Source organism: Macaca fascicularis, chromosome 8 (genome assembly GCF_037993035.2).
Source record: "Macaca fascicularis isolate 582-1 chromosome 8, T2T-MFA8v1.1".
Classification (NCBI taxonomy): Eukaryota; Metazoa; Chordata; class Mammalia; order Primates; family Cercopithecidae; genus Macaca; species Macaca fascicularis.
Window position 1 is genome coordinate 150261246 of NC_088382.1, and position 25278 is coordinate 150286523.

Below are 25278 nucleotides of genomic sequence, written 5' to 3' on the forward strand. Positions count from 1 at the left end.
GGGTGGGCCTGGGAGATGCTAACAATTTCCTTGACAAGTGAATTATGCTTTGAGTCCGAGTTATGGAATACTGAGACCCTGCAAAGGAGAAGGTTCTTTCATTGAAGACCATTGCTACTTCCATCCTGAGCTCTGCATTTAATAGGTGACAATGGAAGGAAAAGGTTAACTTATGCCAGGCTACCCTTCTGTGGTAACATCTTTGACTTGTTTAGAATATTAAACAAAAAAAAAAGGGGGAAACTAATTAGTGAGAGGCTTCCTGATAATTATTGGGAGCTCTCTTGTATGTTATCTTATCTGACTAGTCACCTGAAAATAAAGCCATCTGAAGAAACAGAACCAAAAGAAAGGATATTACAACAAGACTTTACTGGTAACACCTTTTTAATAGGTCAAAGTAACTGTACAGTTCATTATATTCTTCCTGAGAATAATTTATATCCCCCAACAAACTAAAGGGAGGGTATATTTTTTTCAAAATTAACAGAATGGATGGTGTAACTGGACATCAAAAGAAAACCAAATTCCTGTTTTGCTTCATTCTCTCCTGGGAAGACAGATACAAGGAAGGGTTAGTTAACTCCAGTGGCTGTAAAATAGTCAACATGGCTTTAATCTTTCTTTATAAATTATATAAAAATGGAAAAAGGGGATGGTTCTGGAACTTCTCCTCAATGCAGTTTGGAGGTGCTCTGGTACAAAGCATTTCTGCTTCCAAGAGAAATAACATTGCTACAAAAGACTGGCACATTATTCTGTGAAAAAAGACAAGAGTTTTTAGTTGTGTTCTACAGCTAGTTCCCGACCCAATGCTTCACATATCCACACGAAAGTAAAAGGCAGGTAAGACAAAAAGGGCTGTAGTTTTTTCTGAAATAACTCAAGTCTTCAAAATATAGCTTTTATATTCTTTCTTTGTAAAGTGGGATTAGCATATTGCAACTGAAGGGTGTTCTAACAAACAAAAATTCCAGTCTGGATAATAATTCTATGGTAGACAAAAGAATTCTCAGCCTCTTGGGTTTCCCGGAATTCTTTGCTTCATGCTCTCCTCTTCCACTATGCAGCTAAGGTAGTTTAGGAATTAAGATGTCACCCCCTGGCCATCCCCATTAGAACGTATCTTAATGTGAACATAAACTGTTCTTCATGATGCTTAAAAGCTCATGTACAATTTTCATTCCTAGAAAAATGCCACATTTTGGATCCTGGACATTTCTGAATATCATGATTGAAAAAAAACAAAACAAAAAATGAACCCAAATCAAAGTGTGACTAAACTTATATGAGAAAGATTTTCAACCAGATGGTCATTGAAAAAAGTTGGAGCTGTTAAGTGCTGGCGACCGAGGACAGAGGGTTAATTCCTCGCTGCTGGTGGAAGGCTAGAGAACATCTTCAAAAGAGGGTAGCAAGACGTGCTCCCAGGGGAGGCTCAGTGTGGTCTCGTCTGCCCAAGCATTTTCAGTCTTGCTTGGTCAATGACATCGAGTAAGTTTTTGGCATCCACAGCCAGGGCGTGAGCAGCAGTCAGCATTTGCTTTTTGTACTCTTGCTGGAGACTGGTCATGACATACTGCTGGGCCAGTTTCATCTTGTTGATGAGCTCACCCAGGTCAGAGTTCAATAGTTTCTGTGCCATCTCAATCTGAAAGACAAGAGATAGTTCAGGAGAACTGTTTCCAGTGATCTTTTTTTTCTTTTTTAGAGAGATGTTCTTACTATGTTGTCCAAGCTTGCCTCAAACTCCTGGGCTCAAGCAATCTTCCTGCCTCAGCCTTTCCATTAACTGGGAACACAGGCACATGCCACCGAGCCCTGCACCAATGAACTTTTCAGGGAATTTTTATGAGCCTTTCTTTCAGTGCCTCCATGAGAAGAAAACTTTATTTCCTGCAAATAAATCTTTCTTAGAAGCAATAGGACGTAAAAATCAATCTTTAAATTTTTTTTTCTTATTTTAACTTCCCACACTACATTTATGCATTTTAAAAAATTTTTTACTTACTTTAGAAATTCAGCTATTATAGTGTGCCTGTGTGTGCATGCCCATTCACACATGCAGATCCAGCATCTTGTTCCTTCCATTCAAAGCCTTCCCTGACACCATGACTAACTTAGTCTCCATTTGTGCTCACTGTTTAGACTTTATTAATCTCAATGACTGGCCGGGCTTTTGTTTCATAATAGAACCACAGAATCTGACAGAACCTCAGAGATCATCTATTCCAAACACTCTGACATCAGAGAGTGGACAACTGAGATACAGAAAGATGTGCTGAAGGCCACACAGCTCGTTAGTCTCCAAGCCAGCATAAAACCCTCTGTCCTGACTTCCGGTCTTGTGCTTTCTACTATGCCAACTCTATCTCAAGACGTTCCTTGGCTATACAAAAAATGGTTTAAGGATGGTGGCAGGGCACAGTGGCTCACTCCTATAAAATCTCAGCACTTTGGGCGGCTGAGGTGGGCAGATGGCTTGAGCTCAAAAGTTTGAGGCCAGCCTGGGCAACATGGTGACACCCCATCTCTACAAAAAAATACAAAAAGTTAGCTGAGTATGGTGGTGTGCACCTGTATTCCCAGCTACTCAAGAGGCTGAGATGGGAGGACAGCTTGAGCCTGGAAGACGGAGGTTGCAGTGATCCAAGATGGTGCCATTGCACTCCAGCCTGGGTGACAGAGCCAAACCGTTATGTGCACATGCATACACACACACACACACACACACACACACACACACACACACACACACACACAATGCTGTCCTACAGGGTTAGAATGCTTTGCATGGGAAAGTCTAATGATCCTTCTTATCTGTTTCTTCAACCAATGGTGATTTATCCATTTGCTCTTTTATCAATTATGGAGCACCTATTATGTACAAGACACTTGGTGTTGTGGTCACAAGAAGGAAGACCTGTTTTTACTTGCAGTCTAGAGTGGGAAAAGCATACACAGGACCCTATAAAACACTGGAATAAATCACATAGTAGAAAAGCACGCAGATAAGAAGCAACGCATTCTGTATCAGAGAGGGTCAGAAAGACTTCACAGAGAGAATTTGTCTGAATTTGGCCTATACTGTAAAAGCAGGCTGGCTTCAACTGTGAAAGCCACACCAAGTTGATCTTTATTTGGCAGGACTTGGCAAGAGGGTAAGAGATTTTTAGGAAGGAGAATGACAAAATCTAGAGAGAGATTCTAGAAAGATGGCTCTTGGCAGCAATGTGGAGGCTGAATGGAAGGGAAGGGGAAGAGACAAGAGGCAGATAAACCATCTAAGGGGCCATCTTCGGAGGAGAGGTGATGGATGTGCGGGTGAAGGGACCAACCTGAGACCTGATGAGAGATGGAAGGTGTGTGGTCACTTGCATGTGTGTAGGGGATGGGGAACTGCTGGGAGCAGATGTGCAAAAGCATGGTGTTGTCACTTGACTGTGGAAGCAAACAACGAAAGCAGACCATTCTTGCCAATGGCAGACAGTTGGAGATCAAAGCTCAGGGAGGGGTTCCACAAAATCAACACAGATTTGGGAGACATCAAATATTTTAATCTATGAGAATGAGAAGAACTACCAAAGTGAAAAAGTATTTTTTAATAAAACAAGCGGTAGCACTTTGGGAGATGATCACACTCAAGGGTGGCAGGGAACAAAAGCCTGAGCAGAGGTCTTAGCAGGAGAGAAGTAAGGAAGCTCTGGGCCAGAGCAGGGAGTCTCAAGGGGGAGTTAGGACTGAGGGGAAAGCAGGGGCTCTGGCAATTAGGAGACCTTGAAGGGCCGTTACAGCAGAGAGATTTCCAAACAGGTGGAGCACTGGAATGCTCTGAGCAGGCGCTGAGTGCAGCTGCCACGTGAGGAGCTGGCCCCATTAGGGATGGGCTGCTCTTTCAGGAAATACAATGGGGACAGGAGGAGGCATGAGGACATGGAAAGGCAGATGCAGGATCAAAGACAGGTTCCTCTTCTTTTCAAAAATAATTTAAGGCCAGGTGTGGCGGCTCACGCCTGTAACACCAGTACTTTGGGAGGCTGAGGTAGGAGGATAGCTTGAAGCAGGAATTTGAGATCAGCTTGGGCAACACAGTAACACTCTGTTTCTACAAAAAAATAAAGAATCAGCTGGGCGTGGTGGTATACAACTGTAATCCCAGCTACTTGGGAGGCTGAGGCAGGAAGATCACTTGAGCTCAGGAGTTGGAGGTTATAGTGAGCTGTGATGGAGTCATTGCATTACAGCCTGGGTGACAGAGTGAGACCCTGTCTAAAAAAAAATTAATAATTAAAAAAATAATGTATACAGGAGAGCAATCTGTGTATTGGAATCACGGGAGATGGAAAGATTACTTTTGACTTTATCAACTAGAGTAGGTGTTGACAAATAGTCCTGCTAAAACATCCACTTGGTAGGACACCATTTTCTTGCCTCTGGTATATGGAACTTCTCCGCTTTGGGGCAAAATTGAGGCTTGTCATGGAAAGCCAGAGGCCCGGTGAAGCAGATAAGACAGAGAACACCACTTGGTTGGGATGTGAAGGCACCAGTCAGAGGCCTTTTCAGAAACATGTTAAAGGGTTTATGCATATAAATCGATGCCATTTACAAAGGAATCACCAACAGGAGTTGTGTCCAACCGTCCTTCAGAAGTCTATGTCCAGTTCGTCAACTGGAACATCCCCTGGACATCGTATGTCTCTGGGTATGATGTTGAGAAGAATTCAGCATTATTTATGTTGTATTCCTGATTGGAGATGCAAAACCTCAATCTCACTAGGAAGAAACAAATGTTTACAGAATATCCCTCAATCCAACTTTAAGAATACTCTATAAAATAACTGAGCCTATATTTGTCAAAAATGTCAATGTCATGAAAGATAAAAAAAAAAAGGCTGAGGAGCCATTTCAGATGATAGGCTGATGAAGAAAGCAACACGAGCCAAATGTGATCCTGGCCTGGCTCTCGCAGGTGAGGGGAAAGTGCTACAGAGACAACCGACGACCCTGGAACATGCCCTGCAGAGTGGCACAGTGCATTGCATCATGTTAAAGTTCCAGAATGTGGTGATTGTGTGGTGGTTATGTAGGACAATGGCGTTATGACAAATATAAATGGAAATCTTAAAGGGGAAGAGGGCATTAGATACACAGCCATTCTCAAGCTGCTGGACAGCAGGAAGTGATGTGTGTACACACACAGACAATGAAGCAGGGATGACAATGTGCTGACACGTTAAAAGGCTGTGAAACTAAAAGGAAAGTTGGGAATTCTCTGTATTAATCTTTTAACTTTCTTATAAATCTGAAATGGTTTCAAAATAAAAAGGACAAACAAAAAGTGTGTGCTGTGCTGAAGGACTGCCTATGCTGCCCTAGAAACGAGAACAACAGGCAGCTGGAGTCAGCAGGGAGCAAGGCTGAAGCCTGCAGATCCTGGACTCTGTAGTGGGGATGCATCCCACCTGCGTTTGTCAATCCCAACCACAGAGTGTACATCCTAGGCTCAAAGACACTACAACAAATGCAGGTGCTTCCTTTCATTTGTTAGTCATATAATTGAAACAAAATTGCCAAAAGGTAGCAAAAATGATAATTGTTGCTGGGCTACGGTATTTTGGATCAAGCTTGATCCTAGCTCACTGCAGTCTGAAACTCCTGGGCTCAAGCGATCATCCCGCTTCAGCCTCCTGAGTAGTTACTGCACAGAGCTAATTTTAAAAAATTTTTTGTAGAGACAGTCTCACTTTGTTGCCCAGGCTGGTCATAAACTGGCTTTCAGCCATCCTCGTCTTGGCCACCCAAAGTGTTGGGATTATAGGGGTGAGCCACCACACTCAGGCCTTAAGAAGCTTCTTAAAGACATTTATTAATTTAAAAGGATTTTTTTTTTTTTTTTTGTCAGATGGAATCTCACTCTGTTGCCAGGCTGGAGTGCAGTGGCACGATCGTGGCTCACTGCAACCTCTGCCTCCCGGGTTCAAGTGATTCTCCTGTCTCAGCCTCCAGAGTAGCTGGGACTACAGGCGTGTGCCACCATGCCCAGCTACCTTTTGTATTTTTAGTAGAGATGGAGTTTCATCATGTTGGCCAGAATGGTCTCGATCTCTTGACTTCGTGATCTGCCTGCCTCAGCCTCCCAAAGTGCTGAGATTATAGGCGTGAGCCACTGAGCCTGGCCTGGAATTTTTTAAGACAATAATTTTATTTATTAATTTTTTGGTAGAGATAGGGTCTCACTATGTTGTCTTGAAATCCAGGCCTCAAGCCATCCTCCTGCCTTGGCCTTCCAAAGTGCTGGGATTACAGCCGTGAGCTACCATGCCTGGCCTAAAATAAATTTTTTATATTACTACTTGAAATGGAAAACCAGGATCATTTGCAAGCTCAACTATTTTTACGGAGAATTCGAGGAGGCAGACCATGCACAATACCCGTCCCATTCATATCAGCATTCCTCTACCTCTGAGGTTCACGGCACCAGCAGCAGTTTCCCATGTGCCTTCCTCGTCCACTGCTCAGAGCCACTTGTATCTCGGGTGAGGACCGCGCACAGTGGCTCTGCAGTGGACTAGCAGCAGGAAGACCCAGAATCTGGAACTTGAGCGGCCACTGCTCCACACCACCCCTATGCCCTAGAATGAACAGCCCAGTCCTGGCTGGGGCCAGTGTTAGAGGGAAGGTCATCGCTTGTAGGGCAGTCGATGTATCTGTCGGCCACAGACTGAGGAGCTGCCTTCAGCACCACAGACATCCCTGAATGTGTCCCTACCCAGTGCTGTCACAGAGGGCTGCAAGGGAAAGATTGTGCCCTACCTCTCGGTGGGTGCTGGCTGGTAGGAGGGGAATGGTCTCATCCACAGTGGCCAATAACGTCCTCAGGGCCAAGCCGACTTCCTAACAGACAAGAATCACAACCAATATTAGAACACACACAAAGGATTTTTATGCCTTTCAGTTATATATATTTTAATTTGCTTTCCACAAGTTTCAAGGCAAATTTCTGTATTTCTTTTTCTCAGTGCTAAGCCCTATCTTGTAAGTTATGAAGCTCCTTTTTCTCCCAAAAGATTTAGATCTGACTATTCATTGCTCTAATACCCTAACGAGCGGGTTGAAGAACAGAAGTTCATGTAAGAAAAGTCACACAGATGCTGAGGGTGGAAAGCAGGATTTTTTTTTCTCATCTACTGCTTCCAAGCAGATTATACCACCCTCCTGGCTCCAACATGCCAACCCTGCCAACACAGGTTAGGATAAATAGTAACACCTTTCCCCAAGTGTGTTCACTGAATGTGTTCTCACCCAGGTACATTCAAACACTTCATGAGGCTGGCAAGAGATGACACTACTGCCCCGGATGCAAGGGGGCAGCCTTGCTTTGGACCCCATTCTGAATTTCAGGCTTCATCTATTATGTACACTGGGCAGAAACACTGCTCCCTGCCACTTCCGAGTTGTAGCAAACACAGTCTAACTATGATTTAAAACAAATAATTTTAAACTCCAAATTTTTATTACCGTCATCCTTATGAGGATCAAATAATATAATGACTAAGACATCAAATTACATGTAATATGAATAAAACCAGCAAGAAAATGACACTTACTTATAATTGGATCAACATACAAAAACAATGTCATTTGGCTGAAGGAATATGGTTAAAAAAGTAGTGTCTATAAAATCACCATATAAAATCTTAAAATGTACAAAATTCTGAATGGTTTCATCTACTGCTGAGTTGTTTAAACTTGGCTGTGGGTTCATGCAAGTTCATCCTTAAGAACTTTGGTTAAAACTATTATGTGATACACTTCAGAAAAATGAACCAGAATGGATTAACTGTGCTTTCCATGAAACATTACAACTTTCAAGCAGCTTTTTCCATATTGATGGTTTATTTTTTTATTTTTTATTTTTTTGAGACGGAGTCTCGCTCTGTCACCCAGGCTGGAGTGCAGTGGCCGGATCTCAGCTCACTGCAAGCTCCGCCTCCCGGGTTCACGCCATTCTCCTGCCTCAGCCTCCCGAGTAGCTGGGACTACAGGCGCCTGCCACCTCGCCCGGCTAAGTTTTTTTGTATTTTTAGTAGAGACGGGGTTTCACTGTGTTAGCCAGGATGGTCTCGATCTCCTGACCTTGTGATCCGCCCGTCTCGGCCTCCCAAAGTGCTGGGATTACAGGTTTGAGCCACCGCGCCCGGCCTGTATTGATGGTTTATAAGAAGCTGTTGCAAAGATTGCTAATAGGTATACTAAAAAACAGTTGTAGCGGCCAGGCACAGTGGCTCATGCCTGTAATCCCAGCACTTTGGGAGGCCAAGGCAGGCAGATCACCTGAGGTCTGGAGTTTGAGACCAGCTTGGCCAACGGGGTGAAATCCCGTCTCTACTAAAAATATAAAAATAAGCCAGGTGTGGTGGCACATGCCTGTAGTCCCAGCTACTCGGGAGGCTGAGGCAGGAGAATCGCTTGAACCTCGGAGGCAGGGGTTGCAGTGAACCGAGATCGTGCCACTGCACTCCAGCCTGGAAGCCTGGGTGACAGAATGAGACTCCATCTCAAACAAAACAAAAAACCCAAAAACAACAATTGTAGGATTCTATAACTCAACAGCAAAATACAGTATGATTTAAAAAACAGGCCAAAAAAAGAAAAAACTTGACATTTTTCCGAAAAAGATACACAAATGCTCAAAAAGCAAACAGATGTTCAAGACCTGTATGCAAATCAAAGCCACACTTAAATACACTTCACATCCATTAGGATGACAATTAGTTTTTAAAACACACACACAAAACCCCAAGCTTCAAAATAACCTTCCAGAAAATAACAAGTTTTGGTGAGAATATGGAGAAACTGGAACCCTTGTGCACTGTTGGTGGGAATGTAAGATGGTGCAGCTGCTGTGAAAAACAGAATGGTGGCTCCTCAAAAAATTACAAATAGAATTATCAGTGATCCAGCAATTCTGAGTATACACTCAAAAGAAGTGAAAGCAGGGTCTCAAAAAGATATCTGTACATCCATGTTCACAGCAGCACTCTTCATGGCAACTGAAAGGTGGAAGCAACCCCAGTACCCTGTGAGGCTGAGTAAATAAACCACATGTGGCGTGAACACACAGTGGAGTATTACTCTGCCTTAAAAAGGAAGAAAATTCTGACACATGCTACAACACGGAAGAACTCTGAGATACTACGCTGAGTGAAATAAATCAGTCACAAAAAGACAAATACAGTATGATTCCACTTACAAGCGGTACCTAGGGTAGTCAATTCATTGAGACAGAAAGTAGGACGGTGGTTGCCAGGGGCTGGGGGAGGGAAAAGAGGAGTGTTCTTTCAAGTGTACAGAGTTTCGGTTTTGCAAGGAAAGGGTTATAGAAGTGGATGGTGCTGAGGGTGGCACAACATTGTGAATGTACCTAATGCCTCTGAAATGTACACTTAAAAATGGTTAAGATGGTAGTTTATGTTATGTGTATTTTACTACAATGAAAAAAAAGTATGTTCGAGTATGTTTCAGAAATACTGGCTTACAGCAAAGTTTGACCACACTCTCTGAACTGGAGGACACACCTCTGTGCACCCAACATGCCAGTCTGTACTCCTTAATAGGAGCCATTGCTGACCTTCCTTGAACCCACTGTCCTTTTTTTTTTTTAAGATGGGGTTTCACCATGTTGGCCAGGCTGGTCTTGAACTCCTGACCTCAAGTGATCTGCCTGCCTCCGCCTCCCAAAGCGCTGGGATTAAGGGCATGAGCCACTGCACCCAGTCTTTTTCACAGAACACCTGTCACTGTCTCCTAGGATCCCACTCCATTGAACACAATTTGGAAAACATTAGTTTACTGGCATGGTATTTTTATTTATTTTTACTCTTTTTAAAAGAAAATTCAATGAACACCCACATACCCAACCCTCAGCTTAAGAAGAAGAACACAGATAAATCCTCCCAATGTACCTTTCTTCAGTTGGCTCCTCCTTAGAGGTGTGGGATCTGAATTTGATAATGATCATTCCTCTACTTGTCTTTCATTCTAACAACGTAACCACATCTCCCTAAGTCTTACACAGGATTATTTTGCATGTTTTTCAAGTTTACATAAATGGCATCATACTGTAAGCATACTTTTGCAGCTTTCTCTTTCACTGCAGACTTTATGTATGAGCGATAATTATTAAAAGAGTGTACTGCTTCAAGACACTCCCATCCTAGTGTTTACTGACAGACGAAAATAAGATAGGAACAGCATTCCAGAATAACTGCGGTTCTCACTGACATGGTCTCTGTGTGGAGCCTTCGTGAAGACCTTCTAAAGCATCCGTTCTGACTTTGGTGGGGTGGAGGTCCCTAGAGACATCTATCAGCTGGCACCACAGCTTCCAGGAAACAAGAACATTTTTGCCAGTACACAATGTGACTGTGTTTTACCTTCACCATAGGGACATACTCCTCTGGTGGGGCTGGCTGGATTTTACTGGACATCTCGATGACAGCTTTCACCAGGCCCGTCACATTCTCGTACACCTTATCATTTGACCGGTCCAGGTTGGCAGTAGGAGGGGGGCTGATTTCCTGGGGCTGAAGCTGACAACACAGAAGCCAGTCATTTTTCTGCTCTCCAGCAGATGGCGTGAGATCACCACAATCAAGCTAGAGAGGGTCTTTACAAGAGATGAAAACAGATTGCAGAAGGTCATTGATTTTCTTGTGTGTACGGGATATAGTTCAGATTGAGAATGACAGTAAAGTAATTCCTCCAAGTGATAAATTAGGCAATATTTTTTTCTAACTTTGAGCTCAGTTAAAGGAAATGAGATGGAATCATATATATTATACTAAAAACCCCAGATTCTTTCAGAGACGTGATTCAACGTCCCCTCACCCCAAAATCATTTACCACAAGATAATAATCCATCTGAGGATTTACTGAATTTTAGACAAAATTACTTATTTGGCTAAAGAGTTAAATATTCTACATGAAGACTGTAAGGATTTCCACTTAGTTTGAATTCTGCAGTGAAAACGGTATGGCTCAGCTTAGCTGCCCTCAGCTGCCTAAAGGAAACATGTTCTTTCTACAATTATAAAAAGCTGACACATGAATGCACTTTAAGGGGATAGCATCTGTTTGCAGGTCATGACTGAAGTCAAAGCAGTAGTAGTGTCACTAGGAGCCTCCCTGTCAGAGACCCTGGTTTCAGCCAGCTCTGTGCTGACTGCTGGAAAGCACCTGGGCCTATGCTTATAAAGCCTCAGCTCTCTCACCCGGGCAATTGTGATGAGGAAAGATGAGGCCAAAGATGTAACAATGTCCACCTGGGGCCTGGGCACAGAAGAGACATCAAGAAATGTTACTGAGATAACTTGAGCACTGATGGTGGAATAACATGAGGGCCTTTGGGAAATCCTCAGCAGTATTTAAAAATTCCAACTGGTTAGAATTATAGCAGGAATAAAATGGTATATATATACACTTTTTAAAGAAGACTAACTTGTAGCATATATAGTTCAATCATGAACCTGCTGCCAGTGCTCAGTCTAAATATAAGTTCCCATTTCTAAACCCTTGGGTGCTTTTGCCCAAGTAATCTGGAACAGATTAATTCTTGGTTGTTCCAAAGTCTGGGTATGAGATAGAAAAGCACAAGAATAATTCATTTACTGCAAAGATGTGCATGTCTCATTCTTTAGCATATATAAACACTGCTTTTGGCATCTGTCAGTCATGAGAGGTGACAAACCAGGCCGAAGTGCCCTCCTACTTGGGCTTCCTGCTTTCCAGTCCAAAGTTACATGCAGAGCCAGGTGTGATAGAGAGAGCTGGACAGACACACAAAGACACAATGTGCTTACCCTCCATGGCTATTGTCGAACGGAAGGTGAGGAAAAGTTAAAGGAATTTATCAGAGAAAGGGAAAAAAGAAAAACAATATTAATAAAGGCATCAGACAAATCCCCCATAAAAACACATGAGCAGAACAAAAAGGAGCTAGTTTCCAAGCCTGCCCACCAGCTCTCACTCACTGTTGCCAGGGTGTGGCTACTGTGCCACCTGCTCACTGCCCCAGCACACTGCACAGAGAGGTCTGCCATGCACCATGCTCAGTTACAAAACAAATGCAGGGAACATGCAAAGCCCGAGGAACAATCCAGCAGCAGTGCAAGATCAACAGAATGAGGGCTCTTCAAAAAGAAAGGAGGAGGAGGACATATGGTTTTAATTACTGAAAACTGCCCATCTGAATTCTCAGAGATTCAGGAGAAACTAAAGCAGCCTCAATTCCTGAGCCCAGCCCCCCAATATCCGTGAGATCCACTTCATCATCTAGCCATAACGCTATCATAAAGATTCCTGACTTGGGGCTGCATTTAAAGATATCAGGCCCAGCCTGGCCAGTGTGCATGCACTACCATGACTGTTCTTTTAGGATGGATTCAATGACCTCTACCAAGCAGACAATGAAGAAACAGGTGTATATTTCACATTGTTTAAAAATCTACTTAGGCCGGGTGCGGTGGCTCACGCCTGTAATCCCAGCACTTTGGGAGGCCGAGGCGGGCAGATCACAAGGTCAGGAGATCGAGACCATCCTGGCTAACACGGTGAAACCCTGTCTCTACTAAAAATACAAAAAAAAAAAAAAAAAAAAAAATTAGCCGGGCGTGGTGGTGGGTGCCTGTAGTCCCAGCTACTTGGGAGGCTGAGGCAGGAGAATGGCGTGAACCTGGGAGGTGGAGCTTGCAGTGAGCCGAGATTGCACCACTGCACTCTAGCCTGGGTGACAAAGCAAGACTCTGTCTCGGTGGGGGGGGGAGGGGGGGAAATCTTTACTTAATATATTTTAAGTACACATTATTTTCAAGATTTCAATTTGCTTCATACCCTACATTAAGGGTATTCCTAATTATATTCATTATGTTATTCCAGCTATGAAACATAAGCATATGTCAGAATTCTAAGGTGGTACCTGATCTACCTCTAAAGTTGGTTTTTCATTGTAATACAAGCCATTTTGAAAGTCTGTTCTTTTGGCTTATGAAAATAAGAAGTAATTCATTAATCTCATTTTGTCCCCTTTTCTTTTTTTAAAGAGATAGAGTCTCACTATGCTGCGCATGCCAGATTCAAACTCCTGGGCTGAAGTGATCCTCCTTCCTCAGCCTCCCGAGTAGTTGGGACTATACGGGTCTGCCATCATGTCTGGCACCTTTTTTGAAATTTACTGAAAGAAGCCAATATTGGGAAGGGTGTGTCCTTCCTCAATTTTCCCTGGAGAAGACTGTGTGTCTTTAACAGAACTGTCAGGAGGCATCCTAGGGATTGGAGGCCTGGTGAACTGGGGAAGTTCCTGATTCCCAGGTACTTACAAGCCCCTGGCATGAACTCTGAGCACCAACCCTAAGGGCAGAGGCATCCCTAGCCCAGCTGGTACTTTCACTATGGCCACAGAGAGCAGGCTAGTTTGTGCCAGTGGCTGCCCATTCACCCTCTGGTCACCTCCTCAATGAACACTGGCAAACGTGTGCCCTCTAAGCTGCAGGCTATCACTCTGGGCCTGGAGATGACATTTTCTCTTACCCTGGACTAACTTTCTGATGACTCTGAGAAGACAACAATGTATCCACATCTAACTAAGCTTAGCTTTGGAGGCCAGTGCCTTTGAGTCAAGTACGTGCTCAGCCAAGCCTGCGGCCAAGCACAGCTCAGCTATGTGGAGGCTGTGTAACCTTGAACAAACTGCTTAATCTCTGTGAGCCTTGGTCATTTGAGAAATGATACCACTACCAATCCTGTGAGGTTGACATGAGAACTGATAATACATGAAAAAGGACTGCCACAGAACTTGGTGAAGGGAAGCCATTCAATAAACGGTGGTTACTGGTAAAGCAAAGTTTATCTTAACCTGATGTGATATTTTTCAGATTTTAAGATGTCTTCCACTATAAGATGCATTTTTTTTTTTTTTTTTTGAGACAGAGTCTTGCTCTGCCGCCCAGGCTGGAGTGCAGTGGCGTGATCTTGGCTCACTGCAAGCTCCGCCTCCCGGGTTCACGCCATTCTCCTGCCTCAGCCTCCCGAGTAGCTGGGACTACAGGCGCCCGCCACCTCGCCCGGCTAGTTTTTTTGTATTTTTTTAGTAGAGACGGGGTTTCACTGTGTCAGCCAGGATGGTCTCGATCTCCTGACCTCGTGATCCGCCCGTCTCGGTCTCCCAAAGTGCTGGGATTACAGGCTTGAGCCACCGCGCCCGGCTTTTTTTTTTTTTTTTTTAACCTCGAGACGGAGTCTTGCTCTGTCGCCCAGGCTGGAGTGCAATGGCATGATCTCGGCTTACTGTAACCTCCGCCTCCTGGGTTCAAGTGATTCTCCTGCCTCAGCCACCTGAGTAGCTGGGATTACAGGCATGCGCCACCACACCCAGCTAATTTTTTTGTATTTTTAGTAGAGACGGGGTTTCACCATGTTGGCCAGGCTGGTCTCGAACTCCTGACCTCGTGATCTGCCACCTGTCTTGGCCTCCCAAAATGCTGGGATTACAGGCGTGAGCCACTGTGCCCAGCCCAAGATGCAACATTTTTTAATGAACCACTAAGAAAGAAAAAAAAAATCCTGCCAATTAAACCAAAACACCATCCCAATTTTAGAGATATTAAAATGTGAATAAAAGGTATATAAGAATTGAGGAATAGGGTCTGTTTTGAGAGGTAATTTGTTATCTTAAGTGGAAAGTAAGAAGATCCCATCTCCTTACAGGACCCAGGTTAGAAAAGAAGAGCCTCCTCCGTCAGATCTCTCAGGGAGGAGGGCTGCTGCTCTAATGGCTCCAGCACTCGGTGAGGGCTGGTGGGGACCCAGGAGAGTCACAGGCACCAACAGCCCCAGCTGGCACCCCTTGGGGCAGGCTGCACCTGACTTCTGACTGCCAAACTCAGAAGCTTATGGTTGTTTGTGCGTGAGTCAAACACTCCCCTTGGTTTGAGGATGGCTCTACTCAGCATACACTGCTTTTACAAATCCAATTCTAACTCTAAATGGAAAATAAATAAGTCTTCCATGAAGCCACACTTACAAACTTGGAGCCTACGAAAGTCCTCACTTACCCCAAGCATCCTGGTTTAATTAATTTTTAAAACCAGAAACAATCTCGGCACTTTACCCTAAAGAAAACATTCTGTCTGATTAGAGGAAGATGTATGTAGAAAATCAGAATCTGACTGAGTTCCTAAAATCTATTACACTGAGAGGAAAATGGAAAAGAAAATATTTGCATAAAGCTTTTCCCTGACTCTCAGAGGGGTTCAGAACCAGACCAATTGAGTACTGGGTCTCACTGCAGTTCCACTCTGCACTGTTCTATTTTCAGCACCAACTCCATTCTATGACATGAACACCGTCAACTGAAAACTAGGGGACACTACAAATCCTGCAAGCAGAAGGTGCTGCACAGGCTCAGATGCCCACCTTGACACCCTCGTTGTAGCTGTCAGCAGGGCTGCTGAGGCTGGCAAGGCTTCCCAGGTGACCGGGAGCTCCAGGGCGAGGCGGTTTCTTTGGTGGAGCTGCAGGATCTGGTGAGAGAGAACAATTGCCATTAAGTCATGTGTGTTAAGAAAGAGTAACTGCTGGGGGCAGTGGCTCACGCCTGTAATCTCAGCACTTTGAGAGGCCGAAGCGGGCAGATCACCTGAGGTCGGGAGTTTGAGATCAGCCTGACCAACACGGAGAAACCCCGTCTCTAGTAAAAATACAAAATTAGCCAGGTGTGGTGGTGCATGCCTGTAATCCCAGCTATTCAGGAGGCTGAGGCAGGAGAATCACTTGAACCTGGGAGGTGGAGGTTGCGGTGAGCCAACATAGCACCACTGCACTCCAGCCTAGGCAACAAGAGCAAAACTCTGTCTCAAAAAAATAAAAAACAGGCCGGGCGCGGTGGCTCAAGCCTGTAATCCCAGCACTTTGGGAGGCCGAGACAGGCGGATCACGAGGTCAGGAGATCAAGACCATCCTGGCTAACATGGTGAAACCCCATCTCTACTAAAAAATACAAAAAACTAGCCGGGCGAGGTGGCAGACGCCTGTAGTCCCAGCTACTCGGGAGGCTGAGGCAGGAGAATGGCGAAAACCCAGGAGGCGGAGCTTGCAGTGAGCTGAGATCCGGCCACTGCACTCCAGCCTGGGCGACAAAGCCAGACTCTGTCTCAAAAAAAAAAAAAAAAAAATAAATAAATAAATAAAAAACAGAGAAAGAAGGTTGGGCACTGTGGCTCACATCTGTAATCCTAGTACTTTGGGAGGCTGAGGTGGTCGGATGCCTGACCTCAGGAGTTCAAGACCAGCCTGGGCAACACAGTGAAACCCCATCTCTACTAAAATTAAAAAAAAAAAAAAAAAAAAAAAAAGAAAAGAAAAGAAAAGAAAATTTAGCCAGGCATGGTGGTGTGCACCACACCTCAGCTACTTGGGAGGCTGAGGCAGGAGAATTGCTTGAACCCAGGAGGTGGAGGTTGCAGTGAGCTGAGATTGTACCCGCCACCATACTGCAGCCTGGGTGACAGAGTAAGACTCTGTCTCCCAAAAAAAAAAAAAAAAAAAAAAAAAAAAGGAAAGAGAAAGAAACCACTCCTAAATAAATGCCTACTGCTGTTCTTACAAAATACTCTAATCTTGCATTCTAAGGAGGCATTTCTTTTCTTTTTTCTTTTTTTTGAGACCAAGTGTTGCTCTGTCACCCAGGCTGGAGTGCAGTGGCATGAGCTCGGCTCACTGCAACCCTAAGGAGGTATTTCTGATGCATTATACCAACAAATTCTTTTTCCCAATACTCTAGTAATGAGCTGAATGTGGTAAACATCGTACTTGCTGTGGTCTGTAGAGGCAAAATTAATCATGAGGGTATTCCAAAGCTACGACACCATATACATTCAAAACCTGCTTTCATCAAATTAAACTAACTTCTTTCCGCCCAATTCTTTTCTTCTTTACCTGGTTTACCCACAGGCTGATATATATGTTGGTTTCCAATCTGTGGGAAAAGAAAAGTTCAGTCAATGCACTGGTATATACAATTGGGTAATGACCTTTCTCTCCCACCCTGTCTATCTACCTCCTTGAACTTCTAGGCTAGATTCTGGGGTATCAAAATGAACAAGACAGGGTGCTGCATAAGATCTCAGTTGGGGTGGGGGATCAGGCAAATAAGCAAATGATGCCAATAGGATGTGTGGAAAGGGCTGTGAGAGAAGCAAGCATGGGACACTCTGGAACCACAAATACGGTGGTCATAACCCATTTAAAATGTTCTTACACGGCTGAGAATGTAAATTAGTGCAAATTCTATGGAAAATGAACTGGAAGAACTCAAAATAGAACTACTTATCAAGTAACTCAAAATAGAACTACTATTCGATCCAGCAATCCCATGACTGCGTATACGCCAAAGGAAAACAAATCATTGTATCAAAAAGATACCTGCACTGCTATATTTATCACTGCACCACTCCCAATATCCAAGATATGGAATCAACCTAAGTATCCATCAATGAATGTCTGGATAAAAAAAAATGTGGTATATGTATACAATAGAATACTATTTAGCCATAAAAAAGAATACAATTGGCTCGGCACAGTGGCTCATGCCTGTAATCCCAGCACTTTGGGAGGTCAAAACAGGCAATAACCTTAGGTCAGGAGTTCAAGACCAGCCTGGATGACATGGCAAAACCCTGTCTCTATTAAAAACACAAAAATTAGCTGGGCATGGTGGTACATGCGTGTAATCTCAGTTACCTGGGAGGCTGAGGCAGGAGAATTGCTTGAACCCAGGAGGCAGAGGTTGCAGTGAGCTGAGATCACGCCACTGCACTCCAGCCTGGGCAACAGAGCAAGACTCTGTCTCAAAATAAGTAAATAAATAAATAAATTCCTGTCTTTTGCAGCAGTGGGGATGGATGCAGTAATGTGTAGGCCATTATCTTAGGTGAAACAACTTACAAACAGAAAATCAAATCAGGCATGTTCTCATAAGTGGGAGCTAAATACTGCGTACACATGTACCTAAGAATGTGGAATAGTCACTGGGGACTTGGAAGAGTTGTGGGCAGGGGGGGACAGCGTTAAGACATTACTTAATGGGGCCAGGCGCGGTGGCTCATGCCTATAATCCCAGCACTTTGGGAGGCCGAGGCGGACGGATCATGAGGTCAGGAGATCGAGACCATCCTGGCTAACATGGTGAAACCCCGTCTCTACTAAAACAAAAACAAAAACAAAAAAAAATTCGGGCAGCATGGTGATATGCCTGTAATCCTAGCTACTTGGGAGGCTGAGGCAGGAGAATTGCTTGAACCTTGGGGGGGTGGAAGTTGCAGTGAGCCGAGATTGCGCCAGTGTACTCCAGCCTGGGCAACAGAGGGAGACTCCATCTCAAAAAAAAAAAAAAAAAAAAAAGAGAAATTACTTAATGGGTATAATGTACACTATTTGGGTGATGGTTATACAAAAAGCCCAGACTTCACCACTATGCAATATATCCATGACAAAAAACTGCATTTATACCCCTTAAATTTATACAAATAAAAAAATTTTGAAATGTTCTTATATGGATGTCTCCAGTTTACCTCTATAGGGTTTAAAATCCCAGGACTTCCCAGTGTCTGCATCTTCTCCTGCCTGGCCTCCCAACTATGCTTATCACAAAAACGGGTACAACCAGAACAATGATGGAAAGGGGCTTGGTAGCACTGGGTGTGTAGATTCCCATGAGCCTACACTGTCATCATCCCCAAAGCACTGTGTGTGTCAGGACCTGTTGCTATACCTCCATCAGTTCCAGGCCAAGCCAGGGAAGCCAAACCACAGCCCAGAACTTCTGTTCCAGGCACACGATAAAGTTTCACTTAACACCAGTTCTCCTTCAAGTTGTCATACCTGAAACTGCACTTGAAATAGTCTTTCTGAGGCTAACTACCTGGAAAGAAATCTTTTTGGAATTATGTTCTACTTCTGAAAAGAAAGACTTTTCTCGCTTACTTTAGAATAATGAACTGGCTAATAGATCTAACTCAAGGTGCTTTACTTTCTACTGAAAAGAGATCCACTTCTTCACAATACAAGGGCTATAAAAATAGCACACAAAATTAAAATTGTTCCTCCCTCACACGATCAAGTTGTTTTCAACATGTCATTTAACACCTCTGATTTTAAAGACTTGGAAAAAGTCTCGGAGCCTGAAGGTATGAAGAATGATACCATATCAACTTATTTTTGTGTAGCACTTTCTCCTTTACAGATCATTTTCATATCATTCACTTGTTCAATGAACAGTTATTGAACACCTGCTTTGTTCGAGGCACTGTTCGAGGTATAAAACAAAGATCCTGCCTGGGAAGCAAACAGCTAACAATGCAGTGGAGGGAGACAGATAATAAACAATGAATATCTATTAGTATATTCTGTGTTCTGTTAGGAGAAGCTGTATCCCACAAAGAAAGGAGATGGCTGGGATAGAAGGAGAGGAGCTACAAGTTTTTTGGTATTTATTTACTGATTGACTGAGTGAGTGACGGAGTCTTACTGTCGCCCAGGCTGGAGTGCAGTGGCACAATCTTGGCTCACTGCAACCTCTGCCTCCCAGGTTCAAGTGATTCTCCTGCCTTAGCCTCCCAAGTAGCTGGGATTACAAACGCCCACCATAATGCCTGGCTAATTTTTTGCATTTTTGGTAAAAATGGGGTTTCACCATGTTGGCCAGGCTGGTCTTGAACTCCTGAGCTCAAGTGATCCGCCCACCTGGGCCTCCCAAAGTGTTGAGATTACGGGCGTGAGCCACTGCTCCTGGCCCTTTTGTTTTTCTGAGACAGGGTATTACTCTGTCACCTAGGTTGCAGTGCTGTGATCTCAGTTCACTGCAGACTCAACTTCCTGAGCTCAAGTGATCCTCCTGCCTCAGCCTCTTGAGTAGCTGACAGCTGGGACCACAGGTGCACGCCACCACACCTGGCTAGTTTTTATATTTTTTGTAGAGACAAAGTTTTGCCATGTTACCCAGGCTGGTCTCAAGCTCTTGAGCTCAAGCGATCCACCCACCTTGGCCTCCCCAAGTACTGGGATTACAGGCCTGAGCCACTACCCCAGACCAAAGCTGCAGTTTTAAGTAGGAAGGTCAGGCCTTCTAAGAAAGTGATCCCTGAAAGGGAACACTTGTAGCAACCTGGGAGAAGAGTAGCTTGGAGACAGAGGAGTCCCAGTAGGGCACATCGAATGTGTGATGAACAGCGAGGTGGTCAGGGTAGATAGAGAGGCGTGAGGGCAGGGAATGGTGGAAACGGGTCAATACTTAACAACAGATAGTGTCTATTGGCTGTGTTGTACTCACTGCTTCAGGCAATAAAACCCATGCCCTTTTAAATTTAAAAAAATTTTAAATTTATGTGCCGCCTGTCCCCAGCCAGCAAGCTCACGGCCAGCTGAGTGCTCTCCATGATTTTTGTTTATTTGTTTGAGCTAGAGTCTTGCTCTGTTGCCCAGGCTGGAGTGCAGTGGTACAATCTTGGCTCACTGCAACCTCTGCCTCCCAGGTTCAAGTGATTCTCCTGCCTCAGCCTCCCAAGTAGCTGGGATTATAGGTGTGTGCCACCATGCATGGCTAATTTTTTGTATTTTTAGTAGAGACAGGGCTTCACTATGTGGGCCAGGCTGGTCTTGAACTCCTGACCTCAGGTGGTCTGCTCGCCTCGGCCTCCCAAAGTATTGTGATTATAGGTGTGAGCTACCGCATCTGGCCCCATGCTCATTTTAAAAGGTTTAAAAATACAAAGAACTTTCTGGTTGATACTTGGGTAACAAGAAAGTTTGAGGAACTAGAAAATCCTATTCTCAGAACATCCTGGAGTAATCTAGCCGATGTGTGATCACGTACAACCTGCTCGGGTACTCAGGTACAGTAAAGGAGAGACCCTGCTTCAGAAGTCTGACAGGATGAGTGTGTGGAGCTAGGCCTCGTGCAAGGTTCTGTGTGGACCCAGCTGTTTACTTTGGAAAAGTTGCAGAGCTGCTAGGGGCTTTGGTTTTTCCATTTGTAAACTGAGGCTAATAACACTTACCTAATAAGACAACTAGGCTGTCATCACAAAATGAACATGCTGTCAACCTGTGTGTTAAAGTCTAAATAAATTTTTACTTTTTATGCACACTGATGGGATCAATTTTCCACTAGTCAGTTATTAATGTTTACTAACTAGTTCACATCCATTTACAGTCTACATGGCTTTCTAGTCAAAGGGTTCTCCCTGAAGCCGTGGCACATTTCTAAAAGTGTTAAAAGCTGGAGCATTTCACAAATAGGGCCAAAACCAAATTATCATCTTTAGGAAAGCACAAAAGGGGAAAAAAACCAGAAATGGTCATAGCATGTTAACAGTCCCCAGGAAGGCAGTCAGTGAAGTCTGTTGAGAAAGGCTGGCTATATGTGCATAAATGGGGGCACTTAGGCAAGTTTTCTTTGAGTCCTGGTCTACTCATTTGTGAAATGTGGATGACGACAGTACCCGATGTGTCAAGAGTGATGCGACACAGCACCTCGCAGTACTAAGCCAGGTCGTCAGTTAGCACTAAGCACTCTTACTATTACCTCCACCTGGCACAAAGCAAACTGAGATCTTAGGTGGGCCCATCGTGTGTCATCTGATTGTCTTAGAAGTTCTTTTTTTCTTTTTTAAAGACAGAGTTTTGCTCTTCTGGCTCAGGCTGGAGTGCAATGGCACAATCTTGGCTCACTGCAACCTACGCCTCCCGGGTTCAAGCGATTCTCCTGCCGCAGTCTTCTGAGTAGCTGAGATTACAGGTACCTGCTACCAAGCCTGAATAATTTTTTTGTATTTTTAGTAGAGATGGGGTTTCACCATGTTGGTCAGGCTGGTCTCGAACTCCTGACCTCAGGTGATCCACCTGCCTCGGCCTTCCAAAGTGCTGGGATTACAGGCGTGAGCCATTGCTCCTGGCCACAAGTTCTTATTAATAAAGCATTTCTGCATAATCCTTCTATCCAGGTTTGATTAATTAACAAATTCACATTTTTTTCTGAGTACCTTCTATGGGCCACACACTGGAACACAAAGAATTTTCCTTATCTAACAAATTTCCTATTAGCAATGTTCTAAATAGCTAGTATCTTGAATAGGACTTATTTTCACACCAAGACCAACTGCTTGTTATGCATCTGTCTCTTCAACACAAGGAAGGAGCTCAGTGTACGGGAATGTTAAATGGCTGATAATGAAACCTCCTTGCTCATGAACTAAAGAATGTCGGCCAGTGCGCCCGACTGGGTGCTATTTTATATAGAAAAAATGTTTGCAAGATGTTAAGGTAAGTGTTGACAGTTGCATACACACACATGTGACTAGAAGTCAACTCAGTAGTTTCACCCTTATTAGGGTAAAACTTTAACTCCATAACTCTGCTACCTCACAGGCACAGCAAATGTTTAAGGAAATCTGCATTTAACTTAGACATTTGCTGATGGAAATTTGGCGTTGGTTTGTTCAAATTAGTAAGGTTAAGAAGACTAGGTTAAATATAATTGGAATAATCATAAGCTAGCTCTTTAAAGAGAATTTCAGGCATTCTCCCCCTGCAACATCCAGAAGAAAAAAAATCTTGCTTGAACAAGTTTTCTGTGACTCCGGAGACTTTTATAACCATATAGTAAGAGTATAAAAATTTAGCAAATGGGCCAGGTGGATCACTTGAAGTCAGGAGTTTGAGAACAGCTGGCCAACATTGTGAAACCCTGTCTCTACTAAAAATTCAAAAATTAGCTGGGCGTGGTGGTGCATGCCTGTAGTTCCAGCTACTCGGGAGGCTGAGGTACAAGAATCACTTGAACCTGGGAGTCGGAGGTTATGGTGAGTCAAGACCACCCTACTGCACTCCAGCTCTGGGTGACAGAGCGAGACTCCGTCTCAAAACAAAAACGAAAACAACAAGAAATTTAGCAAATGACAGCTTGTGTTAACAACAGCTAATATGTGTATATATTTCTTCACTCGATCTTAGCCAAAAGGCTGAGAAATGACGTACATATTTCTTTAGGTCACAGAGAGTCTGGCTTATTACTAAAAGGTGCTCCTCTCTAACTCATTCTAGGAGGCCAGAATCATTCTGAGTCCCAAACCTGGCAGAAACAACAAAAGAAGAACACTTTAGGCTAACGTCCCTGATGATTAAACAACAGAATACGCATTCTTCTCATCTGCACATGATACATACTCTAAAATAAACCACACAATTGGTTATAAAACAACTGTAGGCCGGGCGCGGTGGCTCACGCCTGTAATCCCAGCACTTTGGGAGGCCGAGGCGGGCGGATCACAAGGTCAGGAGATCGAGACCACGGTGAAACCCCGTCTCTACTAAAAAAAAAATACAAAAAATTAGCCGGGCGCGGTTGTGGGCGCCTGTAGTCCCAGCTACTCGGGAGGCTGAGGCAGGAGAATGGCGTGAACCCGGGAGGCGGAGCTTGCAGTGAGCTGAGATCCGGCCACTGCACTCCAGCCTGGGCGACAGAGCGAGACTCCGTCTCGAAAAAAAAAAACAAAAAAAAACAAAAAAAAAACCAAAAAAAACAACTGTATAGCAAATTAAAAACAAACTCAAAATCACACCAACCACACTCTAGGACCACAGCACAATAAAAATAGAAATCAGTACTAAGAAGATTGTTCAAAACCATTTGATTACATGGAAATTAAATAACCTGCTCCTGAATGACTTCCGGGTAAGGCAGAAATCAAGCAATTCTTTGAAACTAATAAGTACAAAGATACAACATACTAGAATCTCTTGAACAAAGCTAAGGCAGTGTTAAGAGGAAGGTTTATCGTGCTAAACATCTACACCAAAAAGTTAGAAAGATCTCAAATTAATAACCTGACATTGCACCTTGAGGAACTAGAAAAACAAGAGCAAAACAACCCCAAAGCTAGCAGAAAACAAGAAATACCCAAAATCAGAGCTGAACTAAATGAAACTGAGACATGAAAAAACATACAAAAGATAAATGAAACCAGAAATTGGTCATTTGAATGAATATATAAGAATGACAGACCACTAGCTAGACTAATTAAAAAAAGAGAGAAGATCCAAATAAATACAATCAGAAATGACAAAGGGGACATTACCACCAACCCCACAGAAAAATACATATAACTATCATAGAACATTATGAACACCTCTATGCACATAAACTAGAAAATGTAGAAGATATGGATGAATTCCTGGACACATACACATTCCTAAGACTGAGCCAGGAAGAAATCAAATCCTTGAACAGACGAATAATGAGCTCTGAAATTGAATCAGTAATAGACAGCCTACCAACCACCAAAAGCCCAGGACCAGACAGTTTCACAGTTGAATTCTAACAGATGTACAAAGATGAGCTAGTAGCACTCTCACTAAAACCATTCCAAAAAATTGAGGAGGAGGTACTCCTCTCTAACTCATTCTAGGAGGCCAGTATCATTTTGAGTTCCAAACCTGGCAGAAACAACAAAAAAAGAAAATTTCAGGCCAATATCCCTGATGAACATAGATACAAAATTCCTCAACATAATACTGGCAAAACGAATCCAGCAGCAGCACAACAAAAAGCTAATTCACCACAAACAAGTAGGCTTTACCCCTGGGATGCAAGGTTGGTTCAACATACGAAAATCAATTAAACGTGATTCATCACATAAACAGAACTAAAAACAAAAACCACAGGATTATTTCAATAGATGCAAAAAAAAAAAGCTTCCAATAAAATTCAACCTCATTTTATGTTAAAAACCCTCAAAAAACTAGGTAATGAAGGAACATAACCCAACATAACTCAAAATAATAACAGCCATCTACGACAAACTCACAGCCAACATCTTATTGAATGAATGGGCAAAGGCTGGAAGCATTCCCCTGGAGAACTGAAATAAGACCAGGATGCCCACTCTCATCATATCTATTCAACATTAGTACCGGAAGTCCTAGGCAGAGCAATCAGGCAAGACAAAGAAATAAAAGGGATCCAAATAGGAAAAGAAGAGGTCAAACTTCTGTGTGTGCAGATGATATGATTTTATATACAGAAAACTCCATAGTCTTGGCCCAAAAGCTCTTAGATCTGATAAACCAGCAGTCCCCCATCATTTCGGCACCAGGGACAGGTTTCGTGGAAGACAATTTTTCCACGGATTCAGGGGATGGGGTGGGGGATGGTTTTGGGATGAA

The 25278-nt window shown here is 43.6% G+C and overlaps 1 protein-coding gene across 50 annotated transcripts in view; it reads right to left on the reverse strand.

Moving 5' to 3' along the window:
- Positions 1 to 369: 369 nt before the first annotated feature.
- The window catches only part of PTK2 (protein tyrosine kinase 2), a 356961-nt gene continuing 332052 nt past the window's right edge, over positions 370 to 25278 (reverse strand). For all 50 annotated transcript variants that reach the window (XM_073999554.1, XM_073999553.1, XM_073999548.1 and 47 more), the window contains 5 exons: positions 16996 to 17035; positions 15475 to 15581; positions 10440 to 10595; positions 6817 to 6897; positions 370 to 1651 (listed from right to left, as the gene is read on the reverse strand). In XM_073999554.1, the coding sequence (XP_073855655.1) occupies positions 1439 to 1651; positions 6817 to 6897; positions 10440 to 10595; positions 15475 to 15581; positions 16996 to 17035 (597 nt within the window). In that variant the 3' untranslated portion in view covers positions 370 to 1438. The remainder of the gene's footprint in view (positions 1652 to 6816; positions 6898 to 10439; positions 10596 to 15474; positions 15582 to 16995; positions 17036 to 25278) is intronic.